The sequence below is a fragment of the Chroicocephalus ridibundus genome, chromosome 1 (assembly GCF_963924245.1).
Source record: "Chroicocephalus ridibundus chromosome 1, bChrRid1.1, whole genome shotgun sequence".
Classification (NCBI taxonomy): domain Eukaryota; kingdom Metazoa; phylum Chordata; class Aves; order Charadriiformes; family Laridae; genus Chroicocephalus; species Chroicocephalus ridibundus.
In genome coordinates, this window is record NC_086284.1 from 22,664,100 (window position 1) to 22,682,601 (window position 18,502).

The following is an 18,502-nucleotide window of genomic DNA, read 5'->3' on the forward strand; positions in this document are numbered from 1 at the left end:
CTGTTTATGCTTAGGTTTAAATGCCAAACACACCAAAGGGATAAGCCCAATAATGTTGTCTCCAGGCAACAAGTCACAGCTAGGAAGAAAAACTAAATGTGAGGATGGAAGGATCATGACCAGTGAAGGGAAAAAAAAAAACAACAAACCACCAACCAAAAGCGTGCAGCCAAATTTAAGGAGGTAGCGAAAATCTCCACATCAGAGTCAGAACTGGGCTCATTCTCAGTCCTCTATAAGAAGCAATACCATTGTATGAATGTTGAAGTCAAAATAATTAAAGATATTAAAAACTGTACATATTAGTGCATTATACCGCCTTTAATACCAAGACATTTTAACAGGTGCTCGGGTATTTCTGTTTTATACATTGGCTTAACAGTTCTGTGCTGTAGTGGGCTCAAAGTACTTTCCAAGATTTCAGTCCAACAAGCCTGTTCTGTGTGTGAACGATTTGCCTATGTAACCTACCAAATGCGCATTTCCAATCCAGAATCCAGCTGTGCTCATTTAACCTTGGCTCGTATGCACAGGGAGTGTTCTCATCCTAAACAGCTAGAGAAATTTAGAGGGTAGTGTTCTAAAAAACACTGTGTTTTCATGGCATGCTTAAGATCAGAGAAAATCCTTGGTTCCTCCAGTTAAGTAATTCAGTACAGTATCTTGGTTCACTGGACTAGGAAGTGTTTAGTTGTACTGCAGCACTTCTCATTGGATCCACAATCTACTCTAGCCCTGGTCGTCTCACATAGCATAAACTCTTTGGAACAGAAACAGCACTAATTAATGTCTATATAGTTCCAAAGAAATGCAGGCTGTTTATAATAATGCCTGATGGTAGCGTTGTTATACCGATTCTGAATACAGTTTAGGAGAGTCAAGAAACTAACACTGTGCCATGAGTGAATAGAGGTTAAGTTTTGAAATCAAGGAAATGCCACTGAAAGCACTTTGGTTTTAAATCACTCCAATTTATATCAAGGACTATAAATGGAAATGTTTCAGCTTGTCAACAACTGCCATTTGATCCCACAGGAAAGAAGTTTCTACAACAATGAGGATCTGAACCCAAAACAGCCCTTCATCTCTAAAAAGAAAAAAATTTGAACTATTCCTGGACAGAGGTGAAAGTCAATATCAACGCGGGAAGCACGTGCAAGACAAATGCAGCTTAACACAAGACGACCATGTTCCGCACCAGGTGAATAGTTTTTGAATTAAGAATACATTCTAGTGTCAATCTTGGGATGATAAAAGCAAGCATCTCTGTGCCAAGTCCCTTACCTGAGACAGGGCTACCACCTCCTGATAGAAGCAGAGAAGGTGAGGTAGAAAAGGTGTGCACCCAACCACTGCTGGTGCTGAACATCTAGCCAGTTCCACCTGCTTCTGGCAAACAGCAAGTGAGCTTCTTCAAAGACCCTATGCTGTCTCTGTCATTTCTTCTAGTTGCTTCTGACAGTGAACTGAGCTTAAACATGCTAGACAAAATTCCACCCTATTGCTCATAGCTAAGGCTTGTTAAGGTATTGACGAGAAAAAAGAAAAGGGGAAAAAATGAGGGGGGAAAAAAAAAAAGAAGAGGGAAAAAAAACCCCACAAGCTACCCTGTTCAACCTTCTACACCAACTGAGAAAACATAAAAGAGAATAGAGGTCACCATGACTGTCTTTAACATGAATTAACCCCATACTAGGCACACCTCGCAACAGCAAGTCCATCTACTCTGCTAGTCATACAGCAGCACCACCGCCAGAAAAATTGGTGCCTTTTTCAACTGGTAAGCTTGGTAACTTCCATCAAAACCCTTTCTTCAGTCCCGAGTATAAATGTGTTTTGAAGGCAGTGACAATCCCCCCTCCAAACTCATACGTACCTGATCACAACCTGCATTCACCAGTTCCTGGAGCATCTGCCTATTTACTTCAACAGCTGTTGTAGTGCTTGACTCATTAGCAAAAGGCAGCAAAGAATATCTAATTTCTCGCAGAGCTTTCTGATATGGTCCAAACTTAGGCGTTTGTCTCATCTGCTGCTGCCTTGCAGCATCCTTCCCTATTAAAATCTTAGGGTCCAGAGAAGTTTCACTGCCTGGTCCAATAGGTAGCCCCTGACCTGAAGATTTGGATGGTTGCTTTAAACCTTCTCGAATCTCTTGCAACCTTTGTCTGCTGTTTCCAGAATATGTCGTAGCAGGAAAAGTCTTTGGCCTCATTGTTCATCCAGTTTTCTCTGAGCATAAATACAGCTTTATTCTTAGGTTTTTTAAGTTACTTTATTTCGAAAAAGTGTCACTTGATGGTATCAATTTCTTGTAAACATAATCCTTCGAAGAGAAAAAGAAAAGGCAAAATTCTCAAGAAATTTCTGCCAACGTTTTACTTCAGCTCACGATCTTCACATTTCCTACAGAAAATGAAAATCCTTGGAATCATCATTTTGCAGACTGACAGTGTCTGAAACAAAAGAAAATAGAAAGTACATGCAATTAAGGTGATATTGTAAATGCCTCTGAAGGGACAGCATGACAATTAATCAAGTGAAAGTGAATCAGTTTAACCTATTAAGCTGTCATGGCTGGATTCCCTTTAATGATTTTCACTTTATCTGCTTTCAAGAATAAGATTCCAAAAGGCTTTCTCAACATAATCAATAAATAATCCATTTTTCTTTAAAGTTCCATTTTCAAAATAAATGAAAATAAAACCCTTAGAAACTACAACGTTTAAGAATTTCGCAGTACCTAACTGCGGCAAGTTTCCCACCCAATTGCATAACCAAATCCTGGACAAGCCTATCCTATTTCATAATTAGGGAAGAGTATGCTCATGAAATGTTTTTCCCCACTTAAGATTTTGTTTGTTTTACACTAGCTGAGCTCAGTTTCAGAAGTTTATGAAAAAGATTTATAATGGAAATATTGATGACTCTAACCATAGCAACTCCTAGTATTTCAATAACAAAGTGAATAACAGAAACACAAGATATTTTGCCTTTCCACATGAATATCTTAGCAAAGCCTGAAGGTAAGAATTCTTCCTCAGAACTGGAAGGGGGGGGAAGAGGAGAGGGTAAATGATATTTCATTATCTGTGCCTTATAGGTAAGAAAGAGAAAAGAGAGGTAGACGGAGCCACTCAGCAGCAGCAGAAGAGGCCAAATCAGCTCAGTTAGCACCTCAACACAGAAAAAAGAAGAGACTTTGAGACAGCTTTATGCACCTCTTATGACATGTAGCAGAGAACTATGCAGCACAGCTGAGCTACTGTGCAACTTGCAATCTCCGTGCAGCATGAAGTTACAACAAGAATACTACCTTAACTAAGTCTTTGTGGCATCATCATGTTGCGTTAAGAGGCAAAGTAGCAATATTGTACAGGGAATCACAGATGTAGTGGATTCTTCACATACCCGCTGTGGTTGTATTCTACCCTAGAAACTTTTTGATTTTATACCTTTCCTTAATGTGTGAAAAATGCTGCATTTTTCATCATTTTAGTAATTATTCCACACATCATAATAGAAATATTAAATAATGGTGCATTTGGAAGAGGATTAAAAATACAGCTTAATCAGAAATGTCATCTCGCTATTGATGCTGCTTATGCACACTTGCTTCTGCTGCTGCTATTAGCACTTGCAAAGTGACTCCTGGATGGTGGGAAGATTAGGATTTTGCTGGGAAGGTTAGGATTTTGTTCAGTTGTTTTCAAATCGCAAATACAGAAGATGCTAACACACAGTACGTTTCTCTTGGTCACTCAGAAGTCGACTGGATTTGTTGTTTTGTTTGGTTGTTGGGTTTTTTTTTTATTTTCACATGATCATACTAAAACTCAACTCATTGCAACAACTCTTCCTGTGATAGCTGTATTATTTCCTAACAAAACAACCACTTCCATACATTTACCATCACTTCTCACTGCCAAGTAAACAGCTTACTACTGCGAAGGCCAAGAGAATCTGGACACATTCACCTCTGAAGCCCATCACCACTTCCTCATTAGTACAGAGTCCACCTCAAGCTTTCCTCTACAACCACGGACTGAAATGCAACAGTGAAGTCAGACCTCAGACTCTCTATGATGGTTCACCAGTTTGAAATGCAGAAGCACAGATTAACTGAGATTAATCCGTGTCAACCTCTTTTGCTAAGATTTAAATCCTCAGTTAACTAAGATACCTATAACACATTTGAGGTCTTGAGCTCCTCCACTCGGTACTCTCTAAGGATATCCTGCAACCCTAACTCCTACAGGACTAAGAGTGATATAAATGCCCACATGCACATTGGACCGGGTTTGTCACTTGTTCTAAGGGAAGTGCTAAAGCTGCTCATCTAGATTTTGATATTTCCACAAACAACAAATCAGCTATTAGTCAATAACAGATCAAGTTTTCATTGTTCTCAATGAAGACAAAAGCAAGTGAAGGATCCCAAGAACAGAATTTTTTCTACTTAGACAGAATATAGCAAAAGATAACACATAGCCTTGTTAAAAAACCCCAACAACAGTATTGCAGCCTTTTTAGGATTACATCATAACAGCTAGTGCTTAAAAGACACAGAGCAATTAATTGGACTGTAACTGTCTTTCTTTTCCTGACAGCAGCAGGCACCATATGGCCGAGTTTAGGAATCTGGGTTGTTCTTCCTTTTCAGTCCCTGTGCCAGTCCTCAGGCCTGGGACATGCTGGAAATGCTCGCAATCCCCCCACCTTTTTGCAGCAAAGGACTGCTTTCCCACTTGCACACATGCTTCACATAAAGAACTTTTGTGACCTTTAGCCTGAGCTCGAGTCTAATAATGCTAGGTCAAGCCAGCTGGCAACTTCCTCAGCTTACATTTACAATACTGCTAAAGGAGAAAGAAACATTGATCGTTTAGACAGCATGAATGAGACCAGCAATGACAGTAAGTACTGGAGCTGTAAAAGTGTTTCATATTTTGCAGAAGGATTTTTTAACTACATATGTAAAATAAGCCAAGAAATCAGAACACTAAATATTACAGATGATTTACAAAGAAAGACAAGCTGCCTGCTTTTTAAAAATCTTCCTGTGATTTGCAGTTTTAGCAAAAAATAAAAAGGGTTGATGCTTTAAAAGATACATAGTGTGTCTAACTCTGTTTCATTTCTGACTGTACATCTGGATCTGGATAACTCCAAATCCTTCTAATCTGCACCTTGCCTACAGCATGAATGTATCATAGCCTTCCTGCCATCATGAGAAATGATTTTTCAGAATTATTTTTGAGCTTCAAACCATTCTGACTAAACAATCCTAAGCTTTTTTCCAAAATGTTATACATTCTGCACTAATTAGAAGCCTGTCCATTATTCTGAAGATATAATATGTCAAATAAGTGCAGCAGTACTTTAATTGCATCAAGTGAAAACAATTTTTGAATAACTGATTCTTTTTCTTCATTTGAGAAATACAACTAATTGCAGCTCTGGCAGCAAACAACCAACAACACTGAAATTATATGCTGATGTCTATCGTCCCAGCAGCACTAGCTCTTCACTCTCCTGTTTCTTCATTCACCAACAGGCTGCACGTGCTAGTGGCTCTGTAGAGCTGGGACACAGGCAAGAAGTTGTGCTTTAAGAGCTAAGTCCCAAACCGCAGGCTGTTTCCCTGTCTATAACCATACAGGCACTGTGGCAAGCTGAACTAGTGATCACTGCATAAGGAAGGAGTAAAGTCTTAAGGAACAGCTACAATTGCCTTCCCTCCCTCAATTTACAGGCATTGTTTTGGGTTTTTTTGGATCTCAAATTCATGGAAGCAGGGGCTGTCCACTCTGTACTAGAGACTAAGATTGTCAGAGGGGTGGGCAGGTGGGATGGAGCATTTCAGGAGTTTCATTATTATACAAACCATACTTCTCTTTCTAAGTGGGGCACATGGTGAAAGTTTAAAGAACTGAAGTGAGGACTTTTGCCAAAAATCAGTCCTCCTCTCCTTCCTCATGCTAACAAAACTCCAAAAGTAACTCCGTGCCTGCGTCCCACTGCCAACCATAAGCACTGGCCCAATCCAGCGCTGTGGGAAACAGCTCACCTTCCCCATCCATGGAAGACCAGCAATAATAGACCGCAGAGCCTGGGCACTCCAAGTAACCTTTTTTTTTTGCGTCATTTGCGCCAGTGCCTTTGCCGGGGAAGGGGGTATTTCAACACGCACACCACTCACGAGGCAGGAGAGAGGGTGGCGAAGTGCTGAATTTTGGCAGTGACCTTCAGCTGACTGGGAACGGCAGGGCCCCCGCCACTGCCAGATGGGACCTGGCCGGCTCTGGATGCCCCCGCTCGGCTCCCCCTGGCCCTCGCCTTCAGAGACATCCCCCCGCGGCGGCGCCTGGCCCAGACCCTTTGCCTCCAACCCCCGTGTGCGGCCGGGTGCACCCTCGCGTAAAGCGAGCGCCCCAACTCCTTCTCCCCCAGCCCCAAACCCACTCCTTTGGCAGGCAGAAAGCTCCCAAAATAAACTCCGGCCATTTACCAGCAGCTCCGACCTGCTGGGGCACCGCGGAGCCGGTCCCCGCGGCGGTGGCGCGGGGGCGAAAAGCCGGGCTGCCCGGCCGAGGGCCTCAAGCGGGCGGGACCCCCCCCTCCGCAGGGCTGGGCTGTCACACGGGTGTCCGGAAAATGTCGGAGGGTGCGGGCAAGAGGCCGAGGCTGCCCCCGGGAAGGGGGACACACAAACGGGACGCTCACTCCCGACCCTCCTCCGCGCCCCCCACCCTCCTCCACACGATTTTTCCCCTCAGGGAACAGCAGCTGCGGGGGAGTGGGGGAAGCGCGGCACCCCCCCCCGCCCCCCCCTTTTCGCTCACCTCCTCAGGGCGCCCAGCGCCGCCGACTCGCCTCCCCGTCACGGAACGGCTCAAGGGCGGCGGCGGCGACCCGGTGGTGGCGGGCCGGTCTCCATCTTTTTCCCTGGCCCACCCCCCCACGGCTTCTTCGGCCGTCCCCGGGCGCCGAGTGTGGCGGGGCGCAGTCGGGACATTCGCTACATTGTTGGCATTCCAGTCGGCGTCACGTGACCTCCGCGGCGCCCGCGTCATTCCACTCCCCCCCCGCCCCTCCCGGCGCATACCAGCGGTGGGCGGGGCTTCTGGGGCGGCAGGGCGGGAAGGGCCGTTAACGGTCGTCGCACGCCGAGGGGACCGGAGGGCGCCCTTCCTTAGGTTCACGGGCAGTTTGGACACTCTTTCCCCTCATACACCCCCCACACACACACCCCTGCTGGGTTTTCGGGGAGAGGGTGGCTGAAGTGGTGAGGGGAGCGGCGTGGCCTCCCGCTTGCTGAGGTGAAAAGGGCTGAGGTAGGCACGTTGGAGGTGCCTGCCTGCTTGCCGGATGCCCCAAACCCCGTTTTCACCGTGAGTTTTGTGGTGAAAATCTTTTATTTGTGGTGATAAGCTTTTATTAGTGTTCCTTCCACGTTGAACTGGAACTACACACAAAGTGGTAGGGCTATCAACACCTATTTTGGCTTTTCTTTGGTTTCTTGTTTGCTTTGGTTTTTTTTGAGGGGGGTTACTTATTTTTTATGTATTTTATTGTGTCAAGAGAGCTACAAGGTGCTGGAAGAGAGCAGACAGGGAATTCGCATCTGGAACAAAAATGCAGACCCAAGCTGCAAAGCGTTTTTGGGTGCAAAGCTCGTGTTTGACCTCGTTACAGATGGAGCTGCCTGGATCTGAGCCTGTTTTTCATGAAAGCAGGAATATTCTGATTTTAGATATCTCTATGGTCTTCAATAAAGACAATTATTAAAGACAAATAATCCTCACACACTCAAATACAGCAATGTTTGGATCTGGGAGGCTGGCTCTGACCCCTCAGCATGAGAAATAAGCACACTAGCTATAACTAGGGAATACTAATAGAGAGTAAGAGCAATAAGAAAGTAAGCTTTCATATATATATGCATATATCTTTCGATCATTAACGTGGAAGAAGCCTGCAGTCCTGAAATAATACTTCAAATTTCTTGAAATCCTGTTGCAAAGCTGGAAGGTGCTCATCGTAGGGGTGCTCTGTTTGGCAGGGAAAAATGTCAGTCTTGCAGATGCCTGGGACACATGGTTTTCTTTAACCATGCGACTAGTTCCAGTGTCTTCAACGGGACCCAGAGCACGTATAAAGAGAAGTCTGTGCCTAACTGTCTTTCCAGGATAGGGGCTATATTTACAGCCTTTTTGAAGCCATGTGGACTATTTTTGTAAGTAATATTACTCATGGACAGTCCTATCTAAGGATATTTCTCTGAGCTTGTTTATCATAATCCTTTTTTTTTTTTTTTAAATGCCTTCTATGCAAACTGTCAATAGAGCTTATAAATGATGCTGGTTTGGAAGAAGTGACTGCCAATAGAGTGCTACATTTCATGAGAAAAATGCAGCCTGGTGCGCAGAAATTGTTTAGCGTCTCATCTGCGGGCAGCCAGTTACTGTATATAAATTACTGTCGGAATTTCAATAGTGTCATTGACTGGAATATATTGCAGGGGAGGAGGAAACCTCTGACTCTGAGGAGCTAAAGAAACCCATTAGGTTCAGAGCAGATTCCAACGTCGTCAGAATATTGCAGGGTAATGTGGTTCATTTTGCAATCTTCAAATACCTGCAAAACTGAAGTAAATTTTAAATGATATGACAGATGCAGCACGACTTCATTTTCTGAATTACTGCTGTGCTTAACCGATGAAGCATAGCAACATGATTGCCCAAACCAGAGATTGCTCAATGGCTTGAGACCTTTTCCCAACAAAGTTCAGGCTGGTTTAAAGGAATAGCATCGAGATAAAAATTGCTTACTCTGTGCTAATATGCTCTTTCGTAAGATTTGGTTGTCATCCACATTCTTAAATCTAGGTAAAGCAGACATTTTCATTTATTTTTCTCCTTTAGAACGGTTTGTTTTCCTTTTGCATTCCAATCCATCTGGGAATGAGACTCAGCTGCACTATTTCACCTTCTGGTTCCAGACAGCTGTGCTTTCTGAATTTCATACGTTTGCACAGAGTTGCTGGGTTTGAATTCCCTACGGCAGAGCAGCAGGTACCGGAGACATGGGTTGAATCCGCTCTCTAGAAAGTACCTGTATTCAGCTGGTACACCACAGACCGAGACTATTTCTGCTTTTAGAACCCAAAGTATTAGAAATCACGTTCCTCAAAAATACTAAGGAAATGGAATTCAGTTGGGTTGTAGCATGATACAGCTCTGTGAAAACATGGTTTGATTTCTGTAAGTTTTTGGAGATTACTGTGTATCAGTCAAGTTTTTCCTCCCAACAATGTTCTCCACAGTAAGGTATCTCCAGAAGCAAATACACTACATAAAAAGAACAATACAATTTGTCTGTACGAGCAAATCCATTCACAGACTAGACCATGAGATAATAATCTACCATGAGTAAGGGTCAGTGTGTTTATTCATGGCTCCGCTTCAGTGAGTGACTCTGCTGGATCCATGGTGATTACAGCACTCGCCTCCTGACTCGCCTGGGCAGCTGTCTGCCCCGCTGTGTAGGGGGTGGGGTGGGAGGGACCACAGCTCCACCATCTCATGTTCTTTCTCCTTCCACCCACCTGAGACAGCGAGGGAAGTGGAAGCTCTGTGCAGCTGCATCCCCTCGCATCTAATGCTGTGAGTCGCCTTGCCCCCTCCCCGTACTCTTGTTTCACCATTAGCTAGGCCACAGTGTGACTCTTTCTAAACTATTGTATTTGGAACAAATTACCAAATTGTGCTGCTAAAAATACTCCTAGCAACCAAATAATTGTGATGTGGGTGGATGAACTTTTTCTTTACACAGTGCTGGTAGCCAATAAAAGCTTGAACCCATTCAGAAAACTTGAAAGGAAAGCAAGAATATCATCAGCAATGTCTAGTTCTCTGCTAGTCTTTTTTTCAAAAACAGGAAAACACACTCACACGTGAAATGATTATGAACATGTGAACATACGAGTTGCATGAGCATACAGACACAAAGAATTTGCTGACTGTGACATCCTTCACTGGGACAACATGTCTAGAACAAACCACTGTGACACAAAATGAATGACGTGCACGGAAAAAAGACTTAGGTAAACATGACTGAAATGTCCTTGTTTTAATATATTTATTTTCTTTGCAGAATGATACTGGGGAATCATTGTTCCCAAATCACCAATGCAAAAACAGAAACAGGAGTTCTGAGTCCTCCAGCACAGTACAGACAACACAGCCTATATGTGAATATAATGTATATGTTTAACCGTGTTGCAAAATTACATTTGTGACAGTCAAAGTTAGGCTCGCTGCTTCAATAATTGAGTGGGTGAAAAAATAAATTCTAACCAGATTCTAACCATGGTTTAGATATGCTTTCTTTTGGTCAGGACTACGTCCACGAGATCTACCACAGCGTGCTTTTGGGGTGGCAAAGGTGGAGTAGACATAAGAGCTGGTAGTTCAGAAATACATCTGATTTCAGCACAAAGTAGGTGAAATAGGACAAATCTGACTGGGAAACTGCCTCTGCATTGCAGGGGAAACATGAGCCCAGGCTCACATTAACTGGGTGAGACATCCTGGGTGCTCAGGCTGCCTTTATAGCCCTCACACAGGAGGTTCAAATCTCTGAATTTCACAAGGACCCATGTTCCTATGTACTCTGCCCCCAGCCGCACACTTCGTATCAATCATTGACTGCAGCTGAAGCCCAGGCAGTGCCCAAGAGGACTGCAGGAATGTTGGGACTTTGTGTGGAATTTCACAAGCGCCAGCCAGTTGTGCTCTCCGTTTGGGAATGAATCGGCCAAATTTTCAAGTCCCTGCCATCAGCTTGATGGCATCACTTTGTTCGGATGCAATGTAAGTGGCTTTTGAACATCACAGCCAACTGATTCCAGAATTTTTAGGCATCCATAGGCAGTGCCCTTCTCATCCTGGAGAAAATGAGAAGGGGGTAATGGAGGACACATGAAGCCCTGGCATGTGGTGAGGGCACCCAGCAACCATCAGTCTGGCGTGTAATTATCTTTTCATCAAGGGCCTGGCACAGTAGCTGTTAGCATCTCCCAGCATAACAATGCCCCCGCCACAGCTCTGCCCTGCCTGCCGCAGACACCCTGAATGATTCACCCTCCAGACAGAAAGAGAAGGTGTGGGAGGAACGTTCAAAGCCCTTGGCTTGGCGCAGGGAATGGAGGACTCTGGAACTGGTGAGGACAAGGGTAGCTTCCCAAAATGCCGGTGTGGGGAGGAAAAAAATTGAGGGAACTGTGAGGAACCTCTGCCCTGAGGGAACAAATGAGGTGCTTTTTTTCTCCAGTACTCTGGAGAAGAAAATACACAGGAATTCCCAGAGCCACTGGTGCGGAGGTGAAGGTTTGGGACTAGCGTACTCCTAGAGGAGTACAGGATGGGAAAGCAGCACCAGAGCACGTGGGGAAGAATGAGCCATGTGTGTAGCCTACGGAGACTACAAACTGCCCCTACACACACGTGCCAGTGCAAGGGCACTTTGCAACCATAAGAAGCCTGCATCCCAGGCTTCGGAACGGTGATACTCCACTAAAACCTTTCATGTTGATTTGGAGGAGGGGGTGGTGGCCAGGTCTGCTGAGCCAAAGATAGAGTAGATCAGCTTTTCTCCATTCCCTGTCCCACTTTGGGACTGCCAGCAAACCATTTCACTTCTCCACCTCAGCTTCCCTCTCTGTAAGGAAAGAAGACTGATTCCCATGTCTTGGAAAGACTAGGAAATCTCTGGATGAATAGCGCCTTCTGTGAGCTATCATTATGTTAAATTGATGCCTCAAAGCCCAGCATCATAATTTAGCATTAATCTAAAAGAAAGCTGTGTTCATTTCTCCGATAATTCACTGTACCTATTTAGAAGGTCTGGTATTAAACTCCTGTGTAGCTCTTCCCGGGAGAAAATTATATATTTTTTAAAGTATCTCTCAAATTTGCATTTTGCATTAGACTGATCTATCAATTTAAAAACTGCTGGCTGCTAAGGAATTTATATTGTGACCTCTACAATAAATGACACATATTTTGAAGTGAGTTTATCAAGGAAAGGATGTCTTTAATAACAGCAACAAATTGCAACTGATGAAATTCTGAGAGAAAACTGGACATGGAACAGAGTAAAGGAAGGGATGGGATAGAAAAATGGGTACTGGCATGTGTTCAGAAGTACTATTAATCTGTATTCAAAGACAATTAAAATAACAGTACAGATGGGCAAGGAAGTACAGCCACGGGTAAGAAAAAGACACACAGTGCAGAGGAAGAGAACTAGAGAGATCACAGGCTGACATCAGTAATGCACAAGGAAAAAAGGGTGAGCCAATGTAAAACATGGAAGAATTTTAAAAAGTCTGCTTTTGTATCAAAGAGTGGGGGAAGTAGGTGACAGAAGTGGCCATAAATTAAAAAAAGAAACAGAAGTAAGACCATGCTAACGCAAGGCAACCACACGTGTGGAACAGCTACTAAATAAGAACATTCCAGAGAAGCATGGGCAAGTACCAGTTAATCTTGCTATATGTGATGGCGCACTGGAAGGCTGCAATTGCTCTTAAAAAAAAAACATAATAAGGGACCAGCTCTTCAGAGCAGAGGTTACATCTCTGCAGGTAAGGTGGACAGAGAAGCTGAATGGAGAAACACGGCTAGGCTGCGTGAATGTTCACAAGGAACACAGCAATTCAGTGGCAAAGCCAGGGCTGGAACCCTCATCTCCTGACTCACGATCGGCAACTAGATCAGCCTGTCAGTAAAAAAAAAAAAAAAATTAAAAAAGGATGCAAACCATGAAGAGTCAGAGGGCATGTCTAATTTCTCGGTTCCAGGATATTACCTGGACATAAAGCTCTAGGGGAAACCTGTAAAACTTAGATCTTGCCCTAGACAGTCTGCAGAAGTTCAGATCCTCGCTGCTTAGCCTCTCTTTGACACGCAGTAATTTTCCAGTGGTGCTATAAGCCTATTGCTGCCTCTCATTTTCCTAACTAAACTGCCTTTTCATGGTGATGATGCCAGCTGAGCCGGCCGTGTGTTGGCACACCTGCCACATCTGTGAGACGGGGCCGAGCAGCCCCACGGCGTGGTGGGGCGAGGCGGCAGCCGCTGGCCCACAGCATCTCCTGAGCTCGGAGCACAGTGGGGCTGCAGCGCTCGCCTGCTCGAGGTCTGCCCGCAGCGGTGGCACGTTCTCAGGGCTCCTGCTGAGCCCAGCACTCGGCCACCGCATTTCTGGCGCTGTAAGAGCCGGAGAGCTGAGCAGTTGTGTGGTGCAGTTGTGAGGGGCAGGGCTCCAAGGGAAGCCTCCCCTGTTTGGATTGCCTGCAGGAAGGAAGTGGGATAACATACAACTTGGCAAGGCATCTCAAAGCAGCATAAGAAGCTCCAGTCAACAAACCTCACATATTTTCTCAGGGGAGAGAGAAAGATACTGAGGAAAGACTACAGTCACACCTCTGTGTACTGTGGGAGCTGAGATCCTGTGTGCTTTGCACTTGTTTACATACCTTTATCAGCAAAGAAGGACACCAGAAAATTGAGAGAAGGTATTTACCATTGTCTGAGGTGAGTGACTTGCATAAGTGAAATAACTTGGCCTGAATCTGACAGATGAGTTTGTGTAACCACAAGCAGGGGGGAAGGATGGGGGTAACTATTGCCTGACCTTTGCAATAGAAACAGAAAATCACACGTTGGGACTTGGCATCCAAATGGCATCCGTAAGTTTTATGGAATTAGGTTCAGTATTACAGCCCCTAAAAAGTTGTCGGGGGAAAATTTGGCGAGACCCCTGCGTAGGAGACTGTGAAAAATCCCCAACTGCCCATAATGCTCTACTACAGTATCATCACGGTATAATCTAATGTGAAAACAGCATCCGAACTGAAAGACTTTCCACTCTAAAAATGCTTCACCACCGCATGTTCCCGTTTGATGACTATCATTATCACCACGTGTCTCCTGGTCTTCCACGCAGTCTTTCAACTTACATCTATTTGGAACTTTCTTCCCACACCAGCCGCTGCTTTTAGCTCATTTCAGGAATACACAATTGCTTGTCTAAAAAGCTCCACAGCAGTTCTAAACATACTTTCAATTTTTAGCTATTTTCTTTCAGTCTCTGCTGTATGTTACCTTTGCGTACTGTGCTAGAGCTCATAAAATCTCAACTCCATGATTAAAGAAAAAAGGCAGTGAATGTCAGGGGTAGCTTTTATTCATCACCAGTCACTAGAAATACAAGGTGGATACCTGATTTGCAAATAATTAGAATACAGATTGTGGTTAGAATGAGAATCACCATTCTGAGTCTGTAACTTAAATGAGTGAAGTCTTCTCTAAATCTTGGAATGTGATAAACACATGAATAGTAATATTATTATACCGTAAATCAAAATTGGTAAAGACACAGAAGTCACAACAAATTGTTTTAAAGTGGCATCTCATGACAGCAGGCAAAACACCCCAAGCGGCCCTTGCTTTTCTGTCACCATGACTACAAATCTTCTCTGTGCTCTGGCCATTTCTTGCTTCAGGTACTGTAATTTATTTACAGTTACTCCCCGCGTGCCTTTGTACTCCCTTTAGCCTAACAAAATCAGTCAAACTGCTCTTCCATCTACTGTCCGCTTCTCATATAATCACGTATAACTCCAGCTGCTCCAGCGCTCTCCGCCATGCCATCCCCTCGGTGTGTATGTGGCAAGAGGGCAGGCTCAGGCTGTGTCACCCATTTCTCTACACACCAGGTCTGTTTAGCCATCCCCTGTGTACACAGCGATACCGGCGTGCAAATTCAGAAGTTACTTTTTAAGAAGCCTTGTGCAACGTTGTGCAATGCAAGGAAAGACCGTGTTTGTGTGCAACGAGTGTTTTCTTGGCCACTTGGAATTTCAGAGTTATTGCTGTTCTTCACGTCGTGTCCATTTGAAACATCACGGTAAATCTCGGCAAATAAGAGCAGGTGTGTGCACAGAGTGGGAGACACCAAACGGCGGTACCAGTGCCCTTGGAATTGTTTGTCTGGTGGCCCCGGAAACGTGGCACTGCTGATCGTTCCCCCCTCCTCCCCAACGCACCCGATCATCTCTGCCTGCACCTTTTTAGTGGGGAAATGATTTTCTATTCTGTCCGTGACTGTCCAGTTTCATATCCCTGTGTTTTTTTTAATTTCTTCTCCTGGAGTCCTTGCTGCTATTACATATTCACTCTGCTTCAAATTGATTTTTTCCAATATAAAAGTCTCAGTTCTCTCTAAATCTGCTTTCAGTACTTCCTCTGTTTTTTCTGGGTTTGGGGAGGGTTTTTCTCTTCTTTCATTTTATTTCATATAACTGGTCACTCATTAAAGGCCTAATCTGAAGCTTTTGGTTTCTGTCTCAGTATCTTCTTCATCCTGAAGTGGCCCTTGCTTTTCTATCACCATGACTACAATTCTTCTCGATGCTGTGGCCATTACTTGCTTCAGCTCCTGCAATTCGCTGACAGTTACTCTTCAGGCTCTTCTGTGCTCCCTGTAGCCTAACCTGTTGTTAATCTACATTCTCCTCCCCGACACTTGAAGGATACCGTCTTAATCTTGGCTTTGGCTCCCTGCCCCCTCACCCTTCGGAGTTTTTCTCTGCTTTTCCCCCATTCCCTCTCTTGCTTCCTGTGTGCTTCCTGATGCTCTCCTGCCACAATACCTCTTGTCTCCTCCCAGCCTCTGTTCTGCAGCCTGCCTTTGGTAGCTGCATCAGTTGATGTAATATCAGTTTTACAGGGAGGAGAACTCATGCACAGGTTCCTTGACTCCAACAGCTCATCTATGAGATCCACGACAGATTAGAAAAGAAACTCCAGTGTTTCTGAGTGGCATCCAGTCATTCAGCTCCAGGACTCCCCCTCCCCAGATCTGTCCTTCACCTCCTGCCCTGGTGATTCTTGGTCTCTGCAGGATGCATTTTCTCCATCAAGACAATTGCCTCGTGGTTTTTCTTGACCATAGAATCATAGAATGGTTCGGGTTGGAAGGGACCTTAAAGATCATCTAGTCCAACCCCCTGCCCTGGGCAGGGACACCTCCCACTAGACCAGGCTGCTCAAAGCCCCATCCAGCCTGGCCTTGAACACTTCCAGGGATGGGGCATCCACAACCTCCCTGTGCAACCTGTCCCAGTGCCTCACCATCCTCGGAGTAAAGAATTTCTTCCTAATATCTCATCTAAATCCACTCTCTTTCAGTTTGAAACCGTTACCCCTTGTCCTATCACTACACTCCCTGATAAAGGGTCCCTCCCCATCTCTCCTGTAGGACCCCTTTAGGTACTGGAAGGCTGCTATAAGGTCTCCCCAGAGTCTTCTCTCCTCCAGGCTGAACAACCCCAACTCTCTCAGCCTGTCATTTGACTCTGAATTCTTTGGGAATGAGATTAGTGTTTTCCTATTTGCAAAGCACCCAGTTCACCTTTATAGCGCCATATAAATGCTTACCCCATCGTAATTATAGTAGCCAGTGGCTTAGACATGCTGTACTGTGCTCAGGGAGGAAGCAGACAGATTTCTGTGCGTCACACAGAGGAAAGCGACAGACTGTGTTTGCTCGTTAATTAAAACATTTCAGTGACTTTAGCCTGAGCAATATAAAGTTGCCTTGGATAGCCTCAATGTGCCTCAATTAAGATTTCAGATAAGATCTCCTGCCAGAACTGAGAAGATGCCCTGGTAACAGTGATGGTCTGGGCAAAGTGCTGGCTCCGAAGCATGGGAACTGAAAGCACGACCCTGTCTGTCCCCTTACCGTCTGGAGCTCAAGGGACAAAACTGAAAGCACGACCCTGTCTGTCCCCTTACCTTCTGGAGCTCAAGGGGCAAATATTCCCAGAAACCTCTTTGTGTTTTAAAGGTTGAAAAATCTCCGTCATTTTTCTGGATTTATTGTTGTGACAGGTTCAAAGGCCCTTGGCCCTCCTTCCACTAAATTAACACAGCATTGACTGGGGTAATGGTTGCTTCTGTCCTGAACCAGGAGTGTTCCCATGGGGCCACAGGGCTTTAATCCCATGTAGGACCTGACCATCTCTTTGACTGTCTTTTTTTCATAATTAAGCAACTGGGTAAAGCCTTGGCCCACATCGTTATACCCAGCCTCACCAGAACCAGTCAGTGAGTGAATATCAAATACAATTATTAAGGTTGTACTTTTACTGAATAATTTACCGTGAAGACAAAAAAGTGCCAGAATGATCTATATGACACCAGGTCTCTGGTTGTTGCCTGTCCATTCAGAGCTGGAACACGTTGCCTGCAGAGGTTGTGGAGTTTCCATCCATGGAGATATTAAAAACCTGACCAGACATGGTCCTGAGCAACCTGCTGTAGCTGACCCTGCTTGAGCAGGGCTTTGCACTAGATTATCTCAAGAGGTCCCTTCCAACCTGAGGTATTCCGTGATTCTGTGAGCTGGGCCCTACTAGGTTTGTGACACCTACATCCATATGTTCAACCCAGGCAGCAAAGAGAACTCCTACATGGGATACAAAGCCCTTTGTCTGAAATCAAGCAGGGTGGGGGGAGGAGGACTCCTATTCATCCCGTAATGGAAGTTCAGCTGGAGAATTGTTCCTTTCCTAACCTTATTCTCCTATTCACGTTTTTGATGACTAACCCTTGGGAACCCAGCGTACAACAGGCTGAATTTATTCACACTCCGAGCATTATGAAAGCACCCTCTGAGGCAGTTTCCTCTCACACCGTCACACCATTGAAGCCAGCCCTGACCTTCGGGGACCACCCTCTTCAGGAATGGAGGGTTATTCAGCCTGCATCCTGTTTGAGAACCACACGCCCCTCCTGAGCGGCTGGCTCAACGCTGGAGCGGGGGCCTGACCATTTGTTTCACAGTGTTGCCGCTGCGGAGCCGTGCTCCTGAAGCGAGCGGTTGTGGAGCGTGAGCCACTCTTCCCGGTGCTGGGTCAGAGCTGAGCTCCCTCTGGGTGTACGCAGCTAAAGCAAGACTGATCCTACAAACCTGAGGGCACAGGCGTCAGCAGCTTGGCTGGCATCAGAAGGAAAACACACCCGTGGGGTATAGCCTTGCATATCATTTAATCTCAGCTGAATACGTGTAGGAAGCAGCGATCTGGCTCCCGCTAATCCTTATTCAAGATAAGCCCTTTGAAGTCCATGTACGCTGCAGGCAGGGCCAGCTTGGCATTTTTGCCAAGTCGGTGAAACGTTTTGACAGGAACTGCTCTCCTTTTCCCCAAAACAACAACTGGCTCTTGTTCTGCTTATTTTAATCCTGAAAAAAACCTTCATCACATTTCCATCTTGCTCTGCATTACTATGAGAGAACACCATTGCTGCCACCGTTTCTCCCATGCGTGAATACACAGACTCATTGCATACAAATCTTGCTTTTCTCCGTGCCCAGCCCTCTTGGGTTGAGAGTAGTGTCTGTCCTGGCTTTCGTGCTGGTCCCA

The 18,502-nt window shown here is 45.0% G+C and overlaps 1 protein-coding gene across 1 annotated transcript in view; it reads right to left on the reverse strand.

Annotated features, from left to right (window-relative positions):
• Positions 1 to 7,045, reverse strand: part of LATS2 (large tumor suppressor kinase 2) — a 51,606-nt gene extending 44,561 nt beyond the window's left edge. Inside the window, exons 1-2 of the mRNA XM_063331100.1 lie at positions 6,846 to 7,045; positions 1,877 to 2,456 (exon numbers count right to left, since the gene is read on the reverse strand). Of these exons, the coding sequence (XP_063187170.1) occupies positions 1,877 to 2,215 (339 nt within the window). The 5' untranslated portion in view covers positions 2,216 to 2,456; positions 6,846 to 7,045. The remainder of the gene's footprint in view (positions 1 to 1,876; positions 2,457 to 6,845) is intronic.
• Between the last annotated feature and the right edge of the window lie 11,457 nt (positions 7,046 to 18,502).